Genomic DNA, 22,545 nt, shown 5'->3' on the forward strand with positions numbered 1-22,545 from the left:
ATGGTTATATGATCACCATTTGCATGCTTCACAGCCAGCTTCCAACAGAGTCCATGGAGAAACTGGCAGTGTAATTGCAAATTGCGGTCACATGATGTCTCACTTAATGACCATGGCAGAAGCAAGGTCATAAGTCCATTGCAGTCACGTGATGTCTCGCTTAACAACCACAATGCTTAGTGATAGAGTTGCTGGTTCCAATTGTGGTTGGTAAACGAGGACTACCTGTACTTCTGTATTTCAAGCCAGTGAATTACTTACACATCCCTGCCAGGGCCCCAACCACTCAAAAAGTTAGTATTTTCCACAAATACAAAAATACACATTTATTTCAGAACATATACAATAGCAAAAATTTTACCAAGATATATTATACAATCTCGAAGCCTTTTGAAGATATTGCATTACTTTCAATATATTATAATAAAGACGCCTAGAATAATTATGTAAGCTCTGCCTGCAATGCCATCACCATCACCGCTAGCAAAACGTAATGCCATTGGAGAGCATCATCGTGAAACAAAAATGAAATTAACAAAATTTAATACCCAGATGGAACACAGTAGGGTGATATACACATAACTTGGAGTTTTAAGTTACAAAAAGGTCAAAAAGTATCCTTTATTTAAAATTCTTTCTTTTGGTAAGGGAAGAAAGTGACTGCAACTACTGAACAGACACCTCATAAAACTTTAAGACATCTTTTCTTGGAAAACAATGAAATGGACCATTGGCTTCAAAAGAGCAATACAATATCAAAGCTATGGAGGCCAGGCCAATCTTACACACTACAGCCAAATCACCATGGACACAAAACATAAATTTACAATGTCCAGAACATACATGAGTTATTTTTAAAAAGTTACATAGCAAGCACATACACAAGTGTTTGCTAGTGTTATACAATCAAGTGTTTCTCTTAAAACATTTCATGTGGCCTTCCCAGATACCAGGAAACGTCTTTAAAATCACAAGACTATAGCTAAGAAAGTCATTCCACTCATCCCTCAAATAGCACAAGTTCCCTCAAATCCCTGATGAGATCCTGTCCCCTGGGATATTAAAGCAACACCAAGTTAAATTGAAATAACATTCTTTGATACCAGCTGCTCAAACATAGGATTCCTCTGTGAAAAATTTCTGGTCTGCATCCTTGAATTTGGGATCACTGCACAACTTTTTCAGCCATTCCATTTTACTAACATCAGTTCCTCCCGGTGATTTGGAGAAGCTATTATTTGAAGCAGCTTGAAATGAACATTCATCCTCAGCCCCGGCCAAGTTTGAAGAGGCACAACATTCATTTTCCAAGTTGATGTCAGCATCTTTGGACTCTCTGCTCAATGAAGATTTATCATTTTTGGAATCTTGCTGGACTGCAACCTCTGTGAAATGTGCAGTTTCATTTAACTTTCCCTCAATGACCCACTGACGTTCAGCCCCCAAATCAGCATCTGGCTTGGGTTTATTTTGAGATGGTGGATTAAGATGGGATGGTTGTTGTTTATAAGAAAGAAACAATGTAGAATTTTCCTCTTCTTCCTCTTCCTTGCTCTGCTCTGCCAAAAGCTCTAAGGCCTTCAGTCGCTTCTCTTGGACTTCCACAGGACAAAAAGGAAGGCTACTGAGCTGCCCAACCTCCTGAGAAGATCCACTACCCAGGTCCCCTGTTACAGAATTAATATCTGTTGCACAATTATTGCCCATTTCTTGCTGCCCCTGAGCTAAACTACTCTCAGAAGGACATGTTTCTGACTCCAAAGTTATTTTCACAGAACTGTTCTTTTTCTCATCTTGCTTGGAGGCTCTTTCCCTTTTCCGTAGAGTCCAGTTTTTCATGGTGGAAGCACCACTTTTCAACCATGTGCTGGGATGGAGAGTGACTGGGTTTTTATGGGGAAGCCATTCCAGGCTCTCTTTCTTAATAGATACCAAGCTGCTGGTTTGGTTATTGTTGGCTTGGTTAGGAAAAGAACTAACTCCAGATCCAAGGTGGATTCCTGAAAAAGGATTAAAATCAGGAGAAACTTCTCCAAACTTCCTCTGTGGCTGAAATGCACAGTCTAGAGGAGAGGAAGTCTCAGTTGGGGTAAACACCGAATAGTCCGAGAACTGGGAAAAAGCACTATCAAGAGAGCTCATTGAAGATCCTGAAGGGGAAGTACCCGGTGATGAGAGGCTAGAACAGCTAGTCCTTGAGCAAATATTTAACCTAAGTGGTGGTGGCAGGAGAAGACGGTTAGAAGCATCTTTCTTTTCACTGGTGTGGCTTTCAGGACCATCCTTGCTGCTTACTTCTATCCCCATAACCAAACTCTGATTTATAAGTTTCTGGCCTTCCACTTGGAGAGAACGAAACTGCTCGAGATAATCTTCATTTGTGTGGGACAGAACAGCATCACAGCTGGCTTTGCGCACAGCACTTTCATGAAACCCACTGAGTGGTGTAAACTTGGAGTCAAGAAGACCAATAGTGGGCTCAGAACAGCGCCTATGTCTTCTTGAACTTTTCAAAACATCTGAAATGGCTGTTGATGAATAACCTGACGTGATGGAACACAGAGACTCATTCTCAGAGTGCTCCCGTGATGAAGATTTGTGATGGAAGCCAACAGAAATAGATACTGGCTGAGACTTGATTGGTAATTTAATCTGAGCATCTCCTGCTTCTGGTGGGTCCAAATCACAGTCACTCAAAGTCAAAACAGAGTCTCTACTCCTGTTCTCCTTTCCACGCTTTTTAAAAAGATTGTTAAATGTGGGGTCTGTGCAGTCATTTAATTCATTTTCCAAACTATCATAGGAGGAGTCATTCAAATGAAAAGAAGAGAGATCTGCAAGAATATGAAAATAGGTGTTACCAAACCTTGAGGTGTCATCAGCTCAGTCGAGAGCAACAATGCTGAATAAAACAACAGCTTCATTTACTATTTTACAGAGGTCAATATGCTTTTCAGTTCTTAATCTAATTTTATCTATTCTCAGAGGCATTCTGAAATACTGTTCAGCAGAGTGATGGCTTTGCTGAAGGCCGCTCAGTCAGCTTCATGCGACTTGTTCCTAGGAGTCTCTTGTATTTAGACCGCACGGTGACCAGCCCCATAGTGTGATACAAAGCACATGTTGCAATCCTCATAGGAAAGGTGCCAAAACAACAAATTTGTGGAGACTAAGTTAAAAGGCTAGAATACTACACTCCCCTCCCCTCCCACCCCACTTGTCTGGTTTTTTCTTTTGTCTATGTTACCTGAACCATCTTCCCGGTTGTCATTTTTGGGCACAATATCTGCAAAGACAGAAGTAATTTCCTCTCCAAAGATCCTGCAGCAATTTTCGATGAGAAACTGTACAAGGACAGAAACCTGCAAACGAACAAGGATAATGAGATTTATTTTAAAGCGTGAAGGTCACCGTGGAATTTAAGATAAATCTGAAGTCAAAGGGTTCATTACAAGATTCCAACTTGCCTCTGCTGGCCCACCAGGTGGAAAGTTCATTTTAACTTGTTTTTACTTTTACTCCTTAAATTCATGTCACATCATTTTCAGTGTTGGCATTGTGTGTTATGAAGAAATGTGCAGTTATGTAAACCTTTCCTTATTGAACACCCTTTAATAACATACATCATCCTATATATAAAACATGTTCTTTCAAAAAAAAAAAAAAAAAGCAAGTGCGACTTCCTTCTAGTCCCGCTGTTCTCTTGGCACAGAACAGGCTCTTTCCACAGCTCCTTCTTCAGCTCAGTATTAGAACATTTTCCTTGTTATCTCTTGTCAGTTATATGCTCTCTGATTTCTATGCCAGTTCTTTTCCTCCCACACAAATCCTCCTATTGCAACCTGTTTGTTCTAGGCTGCCTCCCAACGCAGGGTTGGACTCTGAAAATGTTCTACAATGATTACTGATCATGCCGGAAAAAGAGAAGTAGTACAGGAAGATGGCTGCTCTTGATCTGATAGTACCTAGTGCAAATTCTTATCCATGAACGCCTCTATATTAGCAATCATATATTAATTACTGTGAGAAAAACAGAGCAACACCAGCTTGAGGCCTGCTTAAATATTCAAACAGAGGAATATGGGGAAGGCTACCATCTTAAACCACTTCAGGTTGGATGCTTAATAAGGAAAGTATCTGCTTCTTAACATGCACTAATGCTTGCTGGGAAGACAGAACAGTACAACGTTGGATGGTAGAAAAAAGTAAGCCCTTTATAGCAAAAGTCACTTTGGAGCCACATCCCGTATTACCTTTAACTATGTACAGATCTTTCTAAGATGTTATGGAAGAGATCCAGGCCCATTCAGAAATAGAGAACTACTGGCCTATCTCCCAAGGAAATAGAGAAGCATGAGTAAATCTTCACACTCCCAACTCTTTCAAAATGGGCAATACCTATTCTATCTCCCCTCTTTAGACAAGATCCATAAGAATGAGAAGATTATGCACACTTCACTCATTCTTTCTCTTGTGCTGTTTCCTTGGAACATCTGAAGTGGCTCCAAGCGAAGAACCTGAAGAACTATTGCTTGGTTTACCTTCTTGGTGAATTCTCCCTCAGTCCCAGGGTTTGCAGGAGCTGAAGGCCAGAGCAAGCTGGGTGCAATGCACACTGCTAAATTGAATGCGGTCATCTGGTTGTCTTCAGACTGCTTCTGTATGCTGTGTAAGACTCCAAAGAGGTAACGCAACAGCACTACATTGGCTCTTGGAAGCTGTTCCATTAGTCTAGAAACACAAAATCAATTTGTTTAAGCACAAGAAAGGGCTCCACAACTGACCCTCCAAATTCTTCCTTCCTTTTTTTTCCTAATCTGTCCTCTCAGTTTGAAACTTATTTCCCACTAAATGGAAGGTTACTGGAGGAAACTAAAATATCATGGTGTATGAGACACAATCATCAAAATGTGTGTGTGTAAGGACCTATACATTTCACACCTCTACTCCCCCCCCCCCCAGTTTCTGACAAACTGGCACAGGAAATTATACAAGCAATGTTACCCATGGACGCTTTTTATTTTCTCTTCATGGTTCCCTTCATCCATTAAGGAAACCCACAGATCACAGAGCTCGGATGAGAAGATGCTCCCTGGGATGTTACGAAGGAAATCCTTATTGAAAGAGAAGGGAAACAACATACATAAGCAACCATTTCAAGAATACAACACCCTAGAACAACATGACACCCTAGAACACTCCCAGAATTCTGAGAGTTGAAGTCCACACATCTTAAAGTTCCCAAGGTTGAGAAACAGTGCTGTAGAAACTATTGTGAGAATGAACATAAAAGTTGCCACAGGAGGGACAGGGAAATGTACAATTCTTCTCCTGCTGGATTTCAGGTCACACATAATTCTTTCTTAGGCTCCTCATTCTCTTTGATTATTGCAGAAATGAAAGAACAAAAAATGCTTTGATAAAAACAAGCGCAAAGCAATTACTTTTCTCAAATTTAATTTTGAATATATTCAAAAGCAAGCCGTTAGAACTTCCTATGAATCCGGCCTCTCCCACTTCACCAGATGTCTGTTCCTTTCCCTTTTCATGCACAAATGGCACCAGTCCTGGTTTCTAAGGACTTAGAAAATGTTCTTAAGAAAGCTTAAAATCTGAGAGCCCAGCTGTTCAATCAATTATATGCAGAATGGAGCCCTAGAATTCCAAAGAGAAGTTTCAAATGAAAAACTTGGAGGATTCTATGATTGGGAAGATCAATAGCTTATAGAAATATCTTAGCACTAGACTACTATACATGTTGCATGTATTAGGTCTCAGAAGTGTTTGTTATTGTTGTCTTAAGTCTCAAGTTCAGGTAGTAGGGTTGGGAGAAACTTCTTTACCGAGTTGTCTACAAGTTCCTTGAATTAATCTTCACTGAACAGAGTTCTGGGTCAATTAAAAAAAAAAGAAAAAAAGATTATGTTCAGATCCTAAATTAAAGATAGGTAATTTCAGTGGTCAAGTAACTCTTACACAGAATGTTAGAGAGAGAGAGATTCTCATCTACCTTAAATACAGAGGCTATCACAAACACGGACTCGCAAAGTAGGTGTACATCTTCACCCGAGTCAAGCTTCTCTTTCAGCTCTCTACAGGATTTTGCATTTGCTGAACGTCTGAAAATACCCCGAGTAAAAGGTCCTTCTTGATAGAGAAAGCAAAGCATATCCTACAAAAGAAATATATAATCAATATATGAAGTCTGAGCAGGGAGCTGATTTTTAGCAGATACTTATTCTGAAAAAGCATCTAGCACAACTATTTTCTCTTCACTATCCTACTCACACACAGAAGGTTTTGGCAGAGTCCTTCCCTCAAGCTGCCTGTCTCAAGTTGGCCTATGTCCTGACTTCCACAGAAGACTCAACACCTGAGTGAGGTGCTTTGGAGAAAAACACTCAAGAGCTCTATTGTGTTCGCAGTGAGAACAGAACTGTAGTTTTGCCTGTGCCCCAGTATGGAGGAACATGGATCAGACAAGAGTGACAGATTTCACATTAGGGGGTTTTGAGTGCTGAATCTGGCTGAGTGCTGATAGAAAACCCAGACTTCTTGAGAAAAAAGTTTTGAATTTATATTATCTATCAAAGAAATGGCAGAAAACTAGAAAACTGTGCTATGGTTTACATAACAGATTTTCCCTTTTGCATAAGCAGTTTCAGCAATCCCTTACACAAACCAGAAAAACATTTGCATGTGGCCGACAGTAAGAGTCTTCCATCACTGCAACACGGTGACAGTTCCATAGTTATTACCTCCCAAACAATTGGAAGGAGTCTGATAGCACTCACGAAAGCTTATGCCTTTTAACATGTTAGTTGGAAAAGGTGCTACCAGACTCCTTCAGATTTTTTGTCACCACAGACTAACAGTGCTCTCTTCCTACAATTCCCCCCAAACAGCTGCTGATGCCCAGCCATCACTTATCTACTGTCCTCCCGAGACACTTTAATCATCTCCAAATCAATTGATATTGCCTCCTGTTTTCTCACCCTGCACTTGTGCTATATCTTCATCTTCCCAGCTTAGCCCATGCACCCACTACCTCCGGCCTCCACAGAGAAGGAAATATGACTTCTCTTGGTCTTGACACTACATTTCTATTCATGCAGCCTAGGATTGCATTTGCTTTTTTTTTTTTTTTGGAAGATAGGAACATTTATCCTTCTCTAATCCTCTGGTACTATACCTATCTTCCAGGATTTCTCAAAGGTCACAGAAGGGGATTCAAGATGATATGTGCAAAATCCAAGTTCTCAGTTGTAATTTCCATTTCCATTGAATTTGGTCTTGGTAACTAAACTGATTCACAGTAACCAGGTGCTCCCTAACCCTCTCTTAAGTTTCCACTCCTTCCAAGTGTCAATCCTGCTTAAGTTCATTTAAGAATAGTTCCTCTTTCAGGAGAACACCAAAGCAAGGTAGGGGTTAAGAAGCTCTGCCCTTTCCCCATCACCTGTTACTATCATTTAGTAATGCGCCCACTCCTTCAATTTTTTTCTTATTACTACTGACAAAGCCAAAATAAACCCCTTTTTGTTGCTCTTTATCTTCCCTTGCAACCCCAATTTTCTTCTGTGCTTCAGTCTTTCTATCTGCAAATATTAGCTATCTGCCCATACACCAATTTTCCATTTTCTGTACATGTCCCTTTTAACTCTTAGCACAGTTAAAAGTTCCCTATGTGGCCACAATTTTCAAAGTCAAATCCCAATTTTTCTTTATTGGGATGGCACATGACTGCACTTCCAGTATCTTATTTTTCAGAAGTTTGTAACCTAATCCCCCTATGCTTCTTCTAACATGGGGTTTCTCTCCATAATATTCTGTGTAGTACTTTTCTAAGGTTGTTGAAATTGACTCTCCTGAATTCTAGTATGAATATATAACTATTCTCCAACTTCTCTTTCTGTGATATTCTGAAACTCAAGGTGACATAAGTTTTCATATTTTTACATCTTTGACCAACTCTTCCTTAGTAACTAGTATCAGATCCAGAAGAACCAATCTCCTTATTTCTTCTTCAACCTTCTGGAAAGTGAAATACCAGCAAGACCACTGAGGAATTTGGGAGACCTTGTATTCTTGGCCAAGTTGGTTTTCCAACAGATGTCTTGGTAGTTGAAGTCTCTCATTATTACTATGTCTCTCCTCCTTGAAAGTTTTGTAATCTGGTCCAGAAATGTATTATCCAGGTCTTCTGCTTAGTTTGGTGGTATACAGCATATCTCCACAATAAGTTTCCCCAAATCTTTGTTATTTCCCCATCCTTCTGTTCTTACCCAGATACTCTTAACTGGATCCTCATGCTCAGATTTCTGGATCTCAATATATGCATGCATTTCCTTAACATATAACATCACTTCTCTCCATATCTGTCTGGCCTGTTCTACTCTTCTATTCTTGCATTCCACTCAAGAGTTTTGTCTCACCAGGTTTCATTAGTGCCTATTAAATCATCCTCACCTTCTAGCATTAAAAGCTCTGATTTTTTCTGTTTCTTCCCCATACTTTGTCCATTGATATAGATATACTGCACCCTTGGGTTATGTAGTTTGATCTATTCTTTCAGGTAGTTATGTCTCATTATAGGATGCCTCCATTTCCAACTATCCTCCCAATCTCAATCCCAGGCATTGCATTTCTCTCTCCACCACATGATTCAGTTTAAAGCTCTCCAGATAGGTTTACAAGACGCCTCCCAAAACCTTTATTCCCAGTTCTTTCAAGATGCAGTCCATTTCTTGCCAGGAGTCCCTTGTTTCAGAAACATATCCATTATAAAAGAATTCAAACTGTTCTTGTTGACCACATCTGTGCAGCCAGTTGATCGTTTCCCATATTCTCTTTCTTCTTACTTCATGTCCTTCAACAAGGAGTAAAATACACCAATAGTGTCTCCAGCTCCTTCAAACTCCTGCCCCATGTTTCACAGTCCATTGCAATGTTTTCAAGGTTGTGACTAGCTGTGTCATATGTTCCTCTGTGGATCAATGGAATAATATATTTTTCAATGTGAAGAGCTGTCACATCTTGAATGCTCACCCCTAGAAGTAGGACACTTTTCTTGGTAGAACTGCTGCTTCAGTTCCTCTTAGTAGAGAGTCACATTCACCCATCTCTTCCTGCTCTTCAGGACAAAGGCATCCCACAGAGATCTCTCACCCAATTCCCAGCACTTGCAGCAGCTGTTCTTCCTCCAGGAGTCCAGAAATATTATCCACAGTGAATCCTTGGAATCTGCTCTGAAGCACCAGAATACCTGGGACATTTCTTAACAGGTCTGGAACTTTGTGTCATATTCTTCAATCTCCTGTTCACTCAGCTTTCTTCTATCTTCTGGGTGGCTTGTCCACTTCCTGTCTCTAATTCAAGAGATTCCCATGTGGTTCAAGAATTCCCTATTTCTCTGATTAGATGGGCAGGATGGGGTGGGCAGTCAGGTTTGTCTCTGGCTACTTAACCTGTCCAAGTTCCTCTCTGTCCCATCTTACATTAAATAAAATCAAGACGGGTTTTTTTGTTTGTTTGTTTCTTTCTCACACTCCCCCCTTTCTCAGAACTATGTAATCTTTTCTGAATGTTCTCCCTTAATGGCTCGCTCATTCCTTCCCCATCCCCAAAGTCACCTCTAAATTTCCTTACAGATTGAAGCTAGGATGCAGTATCTTTTGGACTTCTGGGTAAGCTCAGCTATGCAAATACATCAAACATCTTAGGGGAGTGTTTAAGAGACTCCTGAAACTTCCAGCCTGCATCTTGTCTACTTCATCTGTTTATCATTCATATTTTGCTATTTGTGTTGAGATTTCCATTCCCTTTTCTTTTTAAGTATTTGGGACTTGGCTAATCTGAAATTATTCTTCATACTGATCAAATGTTGCAATGCAACAACCAAAGCTAGACTTTATTATTATATTTTTAGTTTAACATCAGAGTTATAAGGCACAAAGTTCTTTCAAAAAAGCTTTAAACCTGGCATTTTGGAAGGAACCATATGTCTAGGCATGTCTTATTTCCAAATATAGTAACTGTAGGAGTTGTGGTTTATGCACAGATTCCTGCACCCTTCAGGGGAAGATAAGCACAATGCTTATTTCCAATTTGTATGAAGCAACACCAAATGGCAAGTCTTTGTTTGAGAGATCTATGCATACATCAAAACCTGCATGGTAAATGGTGAATGCTTCTTCTGAAACCATGGTTTGAAATCAGTTTGAAATTTTACAAACCACAGTTTCAAGAAAAGCAGTATTACCTCTGACACACAAATAATACAGAAATCAAATTTAGTATGAAGAAAAAGGAGCAAAGTTACTCTAAAGGGGAGGGAAATCCTGGAAGGGGCTCCTGATTTGCAAATTATGTTTGGCAGATACATTCCAACTTGTGCTTTAGCATTAATTATCTCAATAGAAATCCCAAATGTAACAGAGGAACACGTCCTAACATTGGCTGCTTATTAAGGTAATACTCAGGCCTTGTACGGTTCATATTACAGTACTCCTAACTAGCAGCACATATTTGCTTGTTATACTACGCAAAAAATACTATACACAAGAACCAAGTACCTTACATGCTCCACTATCACAGCAATGTCCATACATTTTTAGGATTACCTAACGGCTCCATGATTGGATGAAATGAATTGTGATCCACAAAACTTAATGTGATAATAAATTTGTTAGTTCTATTTTTGCTGCCAACCTCCCCACCACCACTAAAACAACACAGTTTCACTCTAGAAAGCCTAACTTCCTGGGAATCAAGATGTCTGTTATTTGATACAAATATGGAGTGAGAAATAGGAAAATATTTACTCCATTATAATCACATGACAGGAGATGCAGTAGTACAAATGATTATGCAAAACTACCCATTTGCAATTTGAATTGCTACTTAATTGGTTTCACCAGAAGAAGGACCTGAGCAAGACTCCAAATCCCTATTGAATGTTCCTTTGCTCCTCCTGCCATAATGTACCAAAATCTTATTTCTTGCCTAGAACAGCAGTAGAAACCTATTGCTGTGGGCGTCAGTGTGTCTTGTAGGCACTTCCCTTGATGTTCCCCATACTCTTTGCCCCACCTAATTTTTTATAAAAAGATTGGCCTGTCACATATTTACTATTAAGAACACTCTTGAGCCATACAAAGGTCCCACAGAGATGGTAGAGCATTTCAAAGATCTAATTTGCCATCTGCAAACTAGATTTCCCATGTGCCCACAATGGCAAATATCTTCTCAATAAGGAGCATAACTATTACATATTCTCAATAGTCCAAATGTGTGCACCGTTAGCCTAGAGAGATGCCACCAATTTCCATCATCTGCTCTGAATGTAAAAGTGACTTACCAAGATTGGTCTGGGCAGATTATCATTCTCGCAGATGGATGAGAGGGAAAGCCCGAACAGCTTCCCTGATTTGGAAGATGTTGGAGATGGCACCAAATGGTCCACTGGAGCGCCTGTTTCTCGCCAGAAGGCCCAGTTTATAATTGATCTTTTCCTTTTAAATGGCTTTTGGCTTAACTCTAAAGAAAGGCAGGAAGGAAGAAAGTAAGTTTTGCTTTTTGTTTGTTTTAAAAGAGAAGGCTATTTCTGTTTCAGAAAGCCAATGCAGTTTGTGGTTAAGGTATTGGATGAGGGAGCAGGGAGATCTCAGGTCAAATCCACGCTCAGCCACCGAAGTTCACTGGGTGACTTTGGGCCAGTCACTCTCTTTCAACCCAGCCCAACTCACAGTGTTGTTGTTGCAGACCTCTTGAATGAAAGATGGGATATAACTCAAATAAATAAATAAGTCAGATTTATATCATACCTCTTACTTGTTACAGAGGTTCAAGAAATGGGAAAAGGCCACAATTGGCTCCTATAGTTAAAGTCTACCTCTTTCCCTTGGAGCCCACACTGTGCATACTTAAATAAGAGGACTTTCCAGGAACTGTACTTAGCAATAACTGAATTCCATCTCTACAGAGAGAATTATAAAAATAATCCAGATTACTGCCTTTCTTTGCATGTTGATATCAGAATCAACATATCTATTCAGAATCATGTTCATATTTATACTTATGCAGGCTACCAGGTTCAACCAATTCATGGAGGTCACATGGATCAATGTCTATTGGCCTGGACAGCAGTGGGATTGCCTCTGAAGGCCACCTGCGGGGAGACTAGCGGGCTTCCTTGTGCAGTTGATTGGCCACTGTGAGAACAGGATGCTGGACTAGATGGGCCAGGGGTGCGATCCAGCAGGGCACAACTTTTGTGAACAAAAACAGCTGCCTCCAACACAAATTACAAAGCTTAGAGACAGACAGGCCAACAAGTTTTGAGCTGAAATATATGACAACAGCAAAAGTTTTTTTGTACTGCTAGGATGTTAATGTTTCAAACTCCAAGAAATGAACATTGCAGATGCGTCTATCAGTATGTGAAGAAGCCCTCTTCATAATGGGACAGAACATTTTAGGTTGAACTGTTCTGACATAGTTTTGCCGTTATATTGCGACTTGACTAATCAATTATGTTAAAAGAAACAGAGCAGGAGCATGTCTGCAACTGCCAAGAAATGTGCTGCTGTTCTGAAACTATTTGTCAATTTCTGATATAAGCAAATTGCCTGTTTCTGGTGAATTTGAGGAAAATTTGGTCAAGCTGAATTACAGCATCTCAGCAGGTAGAAAAACACAGACCGAGTGACAAAATAATTACATTTACATATTCTGAAAGTGAAAAAGTTGAGATTATGATGTTCCAGTTAACAACCTAGTAATCTGCCATTGAAGTTTTAGATATTATCTGCTTAGCTCCAGCTATGATGCAGCACTGTCCAGACTATTCACTGTACTTTTCAAACTTTGATTACCATAGTTTCAGCCAAGGGGAGGGTCATGAATAGCAGAGAACTGTAGTTAGCTCATGGAGTAAAAATCCCCAGTGTTGAAATGCTTAAAAGAAAAGCTCGAGTTCTTAGTTCTTAAATTTCTAACCATTTTGTTATACCAACAACAACAACAAAAAAACCCTGAAATGTAGAAATGGACAATATCCAAACACTGCTTCTTAGTGTAGCATCAAGTTGCCACAGTGAGGTGCTTTAAAAACCATATACTGTAACACTTAGAACAGACTTCTGATAAAAGCAGAAGAATAGGATCTACATTTCTCGTGTACAGGCAAGGGTGTACAGGAGCAGGTAGAAAGGATGAGGTATTAAAGGGGCATAGTATTAAGGGGCTATGAAGGAGCAGACTCAGGATGCAGCATGAATCTTAGAAGACTGGAGTGGACTTATATGAAGCTTGAATATGCAAAATTTAGGATCTGATCACAGAATCATGAAATAAGAAGGGGGAATTTAGATTATTGAATCCAACCTCCCTGCTTAGTGCAAAAATTCAAATTAAATTATCCCAGACAGAAGGCTGTTTGCTTTTGATTGAACACACCCAACAAAAGGGAGCCCACAACCTCTATGGCTTCCACTGTCAATCGGTTCTGTTAGGAACTTTTTTCTCCTTTAGTGGAATCTACCTTCAAGCAATTTGAATCCAGTATTCCACATCCTGCATTCTAGAACAAGAACAGGTCTTGATTTTCTTCTATGTGGCATTCATTCAGGCAGTATTACATCCCCATTCAGTTGTCTTTTCTTAAGGCTAAACATATCCAGCTCCTTCAATCTCTATTCATAGGACTTTGTGTCTAATTCCCTGATCATCCTAATGGCCTTTCTCTGTTCCAATTTCCTTGAATCTTTAAAGTGGGCATAGTACTGAAGGTGAAATCTGATCAAAGCAGAATAAAGCAGACTGATTATTTTCCATGATTTTGAAATGATACCTCTGTTGAGGTAGACTAAACTGCATTTGCATTTTTGCAGCTGCATCACGCTGCTGGCTTACATTCACTCTGCAATCAACTATGGTTTAATATCTTTTTTGCAACCACAATTAACAAATTAGGTATCCTGCATCTAATACTTCTGCATTTGATTTTTGTTTTTTAAATTAAGAATTTTCTACTCCATTAAATTTAGTTGTATTAACTTGCAGCCCATTTCTCTATCTGATTAAGATTGTTCTGAACGTTGTCTTTATGACATCTACAAATTTGGCAAGTGCTTCCTCTACCTATTGACCCAACTGTTAATGAAAATATTAGAGGACCCACTCTTGTGGTCTTGTGGTGCCCCATTCAATACCTCCTTCAATCTGAGGAGGAACCATTGATGAGCACTGTTTTAGTATCATTTCTGAGCTATCTAAGTATGCCCTTAATTGTCATACCATCCAGTCCACACTTAATTAGCTTGCTAATCAGCACATCATGAAGTACTTTATCAGTTGTTTGCTGAAATCAAGATATGTGATGTCTATAGAATTCCCACAATCTACTAAGAAAGCTACCCAATTAAAAATTCAGATAAAACTCACAAGCGTTGTTCACTGACTGACTTCTGGTAATTACCATATTGTTTTCAAGATGCTGACAGATAGACTTCTTTATGATTTGCCATAGAATCTCCCTGGGCACCTGATCTGTAACTTGCTTATCTTCCTTTACCCATTTTTGAAGCAGGCAACTTTTGTTCTCCTCCAGTCATCTGGCCTTTCACTAGTGTTCCAAAATTACTCAAGGATACCATATAAGAGTTCTGATAGACCATCAGCTATTTACTTGGTCCTGGAGATTTAGTATCATTCAAAGATATTCCCCAACTATATTCTTATCAGTCTCAAGCTTCAATCCTGCCCCTTTATCCTATTCTCCATAATTTCCTGGTGGAACATATAGTTTTTTGGTGAAGAAGACTGAACCAAAATAGAAGCTGAGCAGCTCTGCTTTTTCTTTATCTGTTAGCATTTTTGCTATCTTCACTTAGTAGCTTGTACAATGATTTTTTTTTTCCTTTTTTATTTTCAACCCATCTAAAGGAGTTTTTCTTATTCTTAGCACCTGTTCCTAATGTCAGTTCACTCTGAGCTTTCCTTTCCTGATGCCAGCTCTACAGTTCTAAGCTGGCTTTCCATACTCTTCCTTTGCAACCTGGCCCTGTTTCCATTTCCTTTATATGACCTTTCTTGTTTTCAGATTTTCACTAAGCTTTGTGTGTACCTACATGGATTCTTCTGACAATTCCTTATTGGACTTGTTTGCAGCTGCACTTTTAGTATCTCCTTCTTTAGGAATTCCCACCATCTTGAGCTCCTTTTCCAATAGAAGAGAATATATGTAGCCCAGGGTTGAACTGCGGAGTCCTTGGTGCTCTCTGAGCTTGTCTGAGCTCCTATTCCCACCAGATTCTCCTACCACATGACCATTGGTGAGCTTTGAATTTCAGTAAAAGCTTCTCTAGTATTCTTCCGTTCTAGAATATGACAACCTACCTTCCTCTGTAATGTACAACTACAAGAGAGCAACTGGGAATCCACTTGTCATACGAAATGATAATGAAGCTCAACAGGCATTGCATATTACCTAGTGGGCTACACCTACAACACTACTGGCTGGGCTGGGGGACACGTGCTGAATGAAGCCTTCTGTACATGGAAAGACTCACCATTCAACTGATGCCCAGTGGCCAGGCGACTTGGCTTGAGAATGAACTGGCACTGAAGTTCACGGGGCAATTGTTCTATTAGGAAGGCTCCCTGAAGATCCAGAGGGCAGTCCCCATCCTTTGATCCCTTTGTCTGGGGCAAAGTGTCACGAATGTGGCTCATTTTAATTCCAAAAGGATATTCATGCCCTGCTCATGAAAGAAGAAGAGAATTAAATTTGCATATGTGAAGAACAAGTAATATAACAGGACCTGCCAGGGATGTCACAGTAATATTTATTCTTTAAAAATGGACTTTATTCGCTAGAGTAAATATATCCTGACTTATGCTAAGTTCTTATCTTTATGCTCAATTATTTTGTACTCAGGATTTTCAAAATCCTTTCTGTCTTCCCTGACTTTCTAGTCCAATTTCAGATTCTGCCTGCTAAAAATGGAAGATTTATGGTGTGCCATACTTACTGACAGTGCTGGACATGTGGGCACAGACCAGCCAAAGTGAAGGACTGACACCTCCAGTGGATTTTAAAGTACATCCACTATTATTTCTTAGAACAGCCTCTATTATTTCTCCAACCAGGGCAAATGCAGAGTATTATGTGTCAATCAAGTCACCACTGTGCATTGAAAGCCTAGGCTTTTGTATATCTCAAATGAATAGAAATAACAGAGATTTCTGACTTTGTAGCCTGAGGCTTGCAAAACGACATCTGGATACCATATGAAAACATGTTATTCTTTTCCTCCCCTTCTTTTTCCTTGATAAGCACTATATCCCGCAGCGTAGGATAAGTTAGTGTGTATCCCTACAATAGAAGGAATTAAAAATTGCTTAAGGAAGCCAACTTTTGTTACTCTGGCATTCACAGCAAGTCTCATTGTTTTCAGCATAAGTCTGAGAAGTCCTTATGGTGAACCAGGTGATTGGAAGAGGATATGAGAGCGGGACGCAGATCAAATCACTTCCTGGTCAAACCTCTGCATGAGGAACTCTATCTCTGCATTCAACTTATTAGCCTTTTAACTAGATAAGAAAAAAAAAGTTGAAATATTAAAGTCTTTTTGTTAGCTTCCTTTCTTGAAGGAAAACATGCACATGTTGTTTGAATTTTTTCTCACATATAGCCAGCAATAAGTATACTTCAGATTGGTTGGCTCTATCCTGCTATTTTACTAGAACTTCCAAGATCCATCAACCTGAGTTAGCTACAAGGGACAAGTATTTAGAATTAAAGTAAGAGTAATTAAGAAGCTAGAATCTGTATTCAGTACCAGAACTGAAGTCCACAGTCTTTCCACACAACAATTTCCTGGTTAAGCTAAACCTGGTTTAGATTCCTGGTTGTTGGAATCTTGATTTGTTCTTAGATATTTGTAATATGTTTGCTTTTAAATAAAGATTTAAAAACACCTTCATTTCATCAGCTAATTTAGGAGCTGCTAATTTTGCTGTTGTAATCACTGAACAATTGGGACTCAAAAATTCTTTCTAACCTTTTGCAAATCATCCAAAGATCTACCAACATATCATCATCTGCACCTCTAAGTAAAGTATCAACAACATTTCACAGCCAGAGGCCATACTTCAAAACAAAATTAAAAGCTGCAAGTACACAGCAAATAACATGAAAATATCATTAAATGGGATTCTGTTCCTTGCAGTGAGCAAAGGGTTTTATTTTTAAGTAAAACAGATTTGTCAAGTCAAGCAGAAGCTTAACATATCTACTTTGCACCTTATTTCACTAAAAAATATATAGGTTTTTAGTAGTTCCCCCTAGCCTAATTGTATGGTTTTTTCTCTTAACAAAAAATAAATATTTTGTTTTTAAAAGTAACCATCCAAAATTCCAGCTTTCTTTGTTGCACTTGAATCCTCTCCAACGTATCACCCTATCAGAGGGCTCCTTCAAGTCCAGATTGACTTCTGGGGACTACATAGATGCAATTTATGGAACTGTATGGAAAGAGCACAGAAGTGGTTTGTCACTGACTTCTTTTGGGGTGTGTTGTGACTTCCCAACTGAGCTTACAGCCTAGGATTCCTTGGTGTTCTCCCATTCAAATACTAAGCAGGCTCAACCTGCGTACCTTCTCAGGCCAGACATAGTTGAAAAGGTTCTGCCACCTGTTCACAGCACATGTCAAACAGAGCTGCAACATGGAAAAATCATAGATACAGAAAGTGGAGATTGTCATTACCTTAGATGACTTAATAAGTTAGGATTGGTCCTCTGATTTAAAAAAAAAATACCTACACAAAATACGTTGCCCACTGCCAAGCTACGATAGTGCCAATGGAACGATCATGCTAACCAGAAGGGATGGTTATGATTTGGCTTGACTGCTCCTAGAAGCGTCTCATTGGCCACTGTTGGAGACGGTGTTCTAAAAGCACATGGACAGTTGGCCTGACTCTCAGAAGTACTGTAACATTCCATTTACGACCGCCTTTTAGATCACAACAAATATGGCCGTGGCTAAGGAACTTTATGATGCTGAAGAAAAAGGAGGTATTTCAACATTAAATTCAAATTTATATTTGTCTTGTTTTAGAATAATCTATTGTATGCCTATTTGCTTTAGTGAAGCTCTGCAAAGGCTAAAACATTAAAAAATGCACTAAGTCTGTCCGTGGGAGTAATGGCAGACAAGGAACAAAGCCAAAAAGCAACAATTTGCCTTTCGATGTGCATCTGTGGAACACCCACTGCTGATCAGACAGACTTGGGAACAGGACCTTTGGCATCCTTCATTAAGTTCACAGGAGCACATCACAAGATACTCCATCGTGCTTTACTGCTTAATATGGGTTTCAGTAAGAGAAAATGATGTCCCACACTTCCAGGGGAGGAGGCTTTGTAAATCCAAAAATTCTTCCATTTGCTTACAAGAGTGTCAAAATCTTATGAACGGTATGCAAAAAAAAGAAGAAAAAGAAAGAAACGTAATTTAAATGAAAGGGGGTCCAGCCTTTTCTTATAAAAATAGCCAGATTACTAGCGATCTGTAATAGTCATGAGGGGATAATGTCTGGATTTTACTGGATAATTATTTTCAATTAGTGGTTTATGAAAGCCAGCCATTCACCCAGACCTATCTTCTTGAGAGTAACAAAATACAGTGTTCTGCAGGTCAGAGTTAGAAATGCAGTTCTCAGTAGTCTGGGCCCACATCTAAATCTACTGCCACTAGCCACAGGCATGCATGTACATTCACACACGCTCCGAAGAAAATGTCAAAGGCAGCTGATAATTTCTTCTGAGAGAATGATATAACTCCATTACTGATTTGTAATGTTTCTGGTTTAAAATACCAAACAAAAGTCATCATAAAAATTCCACATTCAGCAACAGTCCCCTTTCTTTTACCCTAACTTAACTACCTCAGTGTGCCAAAACCACAACACATTATTTTTTAAAAATAGGAAGTAAAAGTGGGATGTTATAGTAAGTTTTCTGAACTTGTGTTCAGAATTCTTTTAAAAAAAAACATATTTGACAAAATCAGCCAAGAACATGTCATCTTATTTTCAGTGATTGCGCCAAGAGCAATTGCAGATCAGAATCGCATTTGGAACAACTCTGTGTTGCTTTTATGTACTGTGATAAACCATGATTTGTCCACAGGTGTTGTTGCTGCTTTGCCCAACATCTGAAGCCATTTATCACATTTTACAAACCACAGTGGCTGGATATACATACAACCCAGCCAAAATCTTACCATATAATGGCTTCGTGCAATAAGTGAAGCCAGTCTCAATTTCTCAAATACGGAATTAAATTCCTGATGAGCTTTTGCCTTCCTGATATTAACAGGTTCCAATTCCCATCAATCCAACAGAAAGTCAAAGATTACAGAAACTCTAACCCCACAACAAAAGAAAATTCCCCACTCTTGTTGCAACCTATTAGCTTAAAATATATTTATTCTGGTTGTCTGCTTATAAAATGCTCATAGTAAAGATTTTCCAGAAGACTTGAAAAATATCCTTATTTAGGCTGTCTTTGAATAAGGAACTCATGAGTGATTTTTAATATTATCTTGCTTTGAAATTGTGTATGTTGTTCATTATTTTTTTAGCTGTTATTGACCCTGAAACCCTTGGAGGAACATAATACAAAGCAAATGCTTTGTATTATGTTCCTCCAAGTATCATTAGTATACCCTTCCCAGATACTTACCAATAAGGGGATAAGGGGCATCTTCTTTCCCAGAATTAACCCACAGCTGATAATCCTTCTCAGAACCCTTTAAAAATACAATCCTACAGCTGTTAGAATGAACAGGAAGCTGATTTATTTAAAATTATAAATTAAAACATGTGTCCTTAACACAGCTGTTCTAGACTACAGCAGAGGTCACCTACTTTTAACAGAAATCAAATAGCAGAACACTTAAATATTTACACTATTTGCACATCTGTTGTAATATGTGCCCTGACAGAGCTTTTGACAGGCTCCCTATACATTTGCAATAGGTAAAATACTAAAGGCTGTATTTTGACCAGGCGTGACAATTGTATGCAACCTAAGTGCTATGGACAGGGCTCAGCTGCAGCTGCTGTTTCTACGTATGGAACTCCACAGACTGTGGTGACATGGTACGACTGTGAACTGAAAATGAAGGAAATTAAAGGGGAAAGGAGAGGAAAACATGGTATTTCTTCCATCTTGTAATTTATTTCCATGCCAATTGATTTCATGCTTCCAGCTCTCCTTTGCAAAGATTTTCACTAAGCTGGAACATGTCAGAAAGCTCTTTTCTAAAAACAGTATTTTCACAAAGCCAAAACTGAGCAACAACAACAACAAAAAAGGGAACTGAATATGGGCTGCCTTGCAGATTCACTAAGCCACCTGAGAGTAAGAACTGCAAAATAACACAGAGTTACACTAAAAACCCAACAAATTAACCTACTAGAATTGCCACATACCCTGTGCCAATAACCGGCAATGTTTAATTTATTTTTATTACTGGTATTTCTATACCATTCTACTCCAAAAGGGTTCTGAGCTAAAATCTGTACCAGTCAACTGTGTTACCCTTCTAGTTTTCAGATCAGAATAGGAGAGATTGCAGGCAGAAAATTAAGCATTTTTCCTTTGCCCACATCCCATTTTCCTCCTGGGCAAAACAGAATAACCGGGACGGAAAATAAAGAGTGGGACACATCTGTTCCATGTTTTCAAGAAATGCTGATGGGAATAGGGATTGGAGTATTTGGTGCTCAATCTCTATAGGAAAGCTTTTCAGCCAGTCCCACATTTGAAGCACTGCACTGATGGACCAGCTGCCAATAGGGACCTGGCCTTTCTGGATCACAACACCTCTGCTTTGCCCCGCAGAAATGATCCAGGGATGGCTAACCATCCATTCAGAATGATCTGGAGTCTTTTTTTTTCCCATACAAGAAAAATCCACTGTTTCTTATCATGCCACTGTATCATTATTTCCAAGATCCAAGGTGACCCAAGCTACACTATTTAAGCATTTTTAGGCATTGGATAAAAATGTCCTTTGAAAAATTGCTCACTTGTTTGGAATAGGGATTCCTGATAATTTCTGGATGGTTGTTCCTAAAATAGAAGTATACAGTTGCAGCTTCATGGAGCTGAAGGCATTATTCTATACTCCTGGAAGTGGGGGGTGGGGGGGCTGTCAAAAGAGGCAAGATGGCGGTCATGGCATTGTCAAAGCCCTGCCCCTTTGCGTGCATGTACAAAAGAAATGGGACTTCAACTGCAATGCTGCACTCAAACGTGTCTCTTTTAGGCTTCTCTTGGTTGCCACTGGCTGGAGGACAGCAATCAGTTAGGGATCAAGCAGCCCATCTCTTCAACAGGTAGGAGACAGCCCAACTCTGACTGGCCTTCCACTTGAGGAGGGACACTTTTGAAAGTGTAGCCTGGACTGGCTGATGCCCGCTGGCCAATCCACTTTTTCAAGATTTCAGAAACACAAATCTGGTTGGCTGCCTAGGAACCTGACCTGTGCTTTCAAATTTGTTTGTCCTTCTGAGGGGAACTTCCTGCCTTAAGAGAGCTTGAAAGATGTGAATAGGATTGCTGACAGCCAGCCCAATGTTCCCTAGCACCAAAGAGCAAAGACAAGGAGTAGCTCTGGGTCAAGTGAAACTAAACACGTGAACGTTAACTGAAGGCATTGACCTCCTACAGTCCTATTCAAGGAGGCTTTGAAGCAAAGACTGGTTTGGGTTCTCTGCTTAACAGAGGAGGGAAGGGGAAAAACTGAATTCAGGCAATATATTTCCTCCTCTGAACTAACTACTTTCTTTTTCCCAGTAATTATTTTCAACATGGCCCAACTTGTACAGTGCAAAAAGACTTTTTTTCAGGCATCAGGATTACTTTATAATATTGCAAACGGTATAATTATCTGCCAACATAAATAAACAAACAAACAATCAATCTCACATTAATTCCAAGCTGCTGCAGGGCCAGGAGGATCACGTCATTTGCTGTGTCCAGGTTAGTAATGGTTAAGGTTTTTGACTGTGAAGAAGAAACAGAAATGCTAGAACCTGCATTATTGCTCAAGAGAACAACAGCTGAAAATGTCAGCCAGAATTTGGGTGTAACAACTCTATGTAAGCTCAAACTGATGCAAAAAACAAAATAACACAAAAACCAAAAACCACCAGATGCCCTAACCGCATGTAAACTAGATCTGCATGAAATGGTTTGGCAAAGGGTTTTTCTTAGCCTGTCTTATGTTGAGATTTTAAATAACAAGGGATTTTACACACTGGCTATAGTTGCACATCATACTTTATTGCATTTCAGTGCAAACTGCATAAGCAACAGCAGGTTTGGGGTTTGTAGACGTCTTCCACTCTCTTTACAGGAAAAATAAGGAACGTGGAAGCTTTTCCTCTTACCTTCCCTTAACTGCAGGTTTGCTGTACAGTCTACTATAACAAAATGTGGTGAGCACCAATGTTTTACTTCCA

At 39.4% G+C, this 22,545-nt stretch overlaps 2 protein-coding genes across 3 annotated transcripts in view; one reads left to right on the plus strand and one right to left on the minus strand.

Moving 5' to 3' along the window:
* Positions 1-19,662, plus strand: part of FDX1 (ferredoxin 1) — a 54,097-nt gene extending 34,435 nt beyond the window's left edge. The window contains exon 5 of the transcript XR_015796104.1: positions 16,461-19,662. The gene's annotated coding sequence lies outside the window, so the exon portion shown is untranslated. The remainder of the gene's footprint in view (positions 1-16,460) is intronic.
* ARHGAP20 (Rho GTPase activating protein 20) overlaps positions 300-22,545 on the minus strand; it is a 79,966-nt gene continuing 57,720 nt past the window's right edge. For both annotated transcript variants that reach the window (XM_015888543.3, XM_025168333.2), the window contains exons 7-15: positions 22,010-22,087; positions 19,757-19,823; positions 15,573-15,761; positions 11,360-11,538; positions 6,011-6,172; positions 5,005-5,114; positions 4,542-4,731; positions 3,248-3,362; positions 300-2,834 (exon numbers count right to left, since the gene is read on the minus strand). In XM_015888543.3, coding sequence (XP_015744029.1) covers positions 1,111-2,834; positions 3,248-3,362; positions 4,542-4,731; positions 5,005-5,114; positions 6,011-6,172; positions 11,360-11,538; positions 15,573-15,761; positions 19,757-19,823; positions 22,010-22,087 — 2,814 coding nt within the window. In that variant the 3' untranslated portion in view covers positions 300-1,110. The remainder of the gene's footprint in view (positions 2,835-3,247; positions 3,363-4,541; positions 4,732-5,004; positions 5,115-6,010; positions 6,173-11,359; positions 11,539-15,572; positions 15,762-19,756; positions 19,824-22,009; positions 22,088-22,545) is intronic.

This window comes from Python bivittatus, unplaced genomic scaffold, assembly GCF_059951505.1.
Source record: "Python bivittatus isolate LINGU-HERP-01145 unplaced genomic scaffold, Pbiv_v1 ctg000340_np1212, whole genome shotgun sequence".
Lineage (NCBI taxonomy): Eukaryota > Metazoa > Chordata > Lepidosauria > Squamata > Pythonidae > Python > Python bivittatus.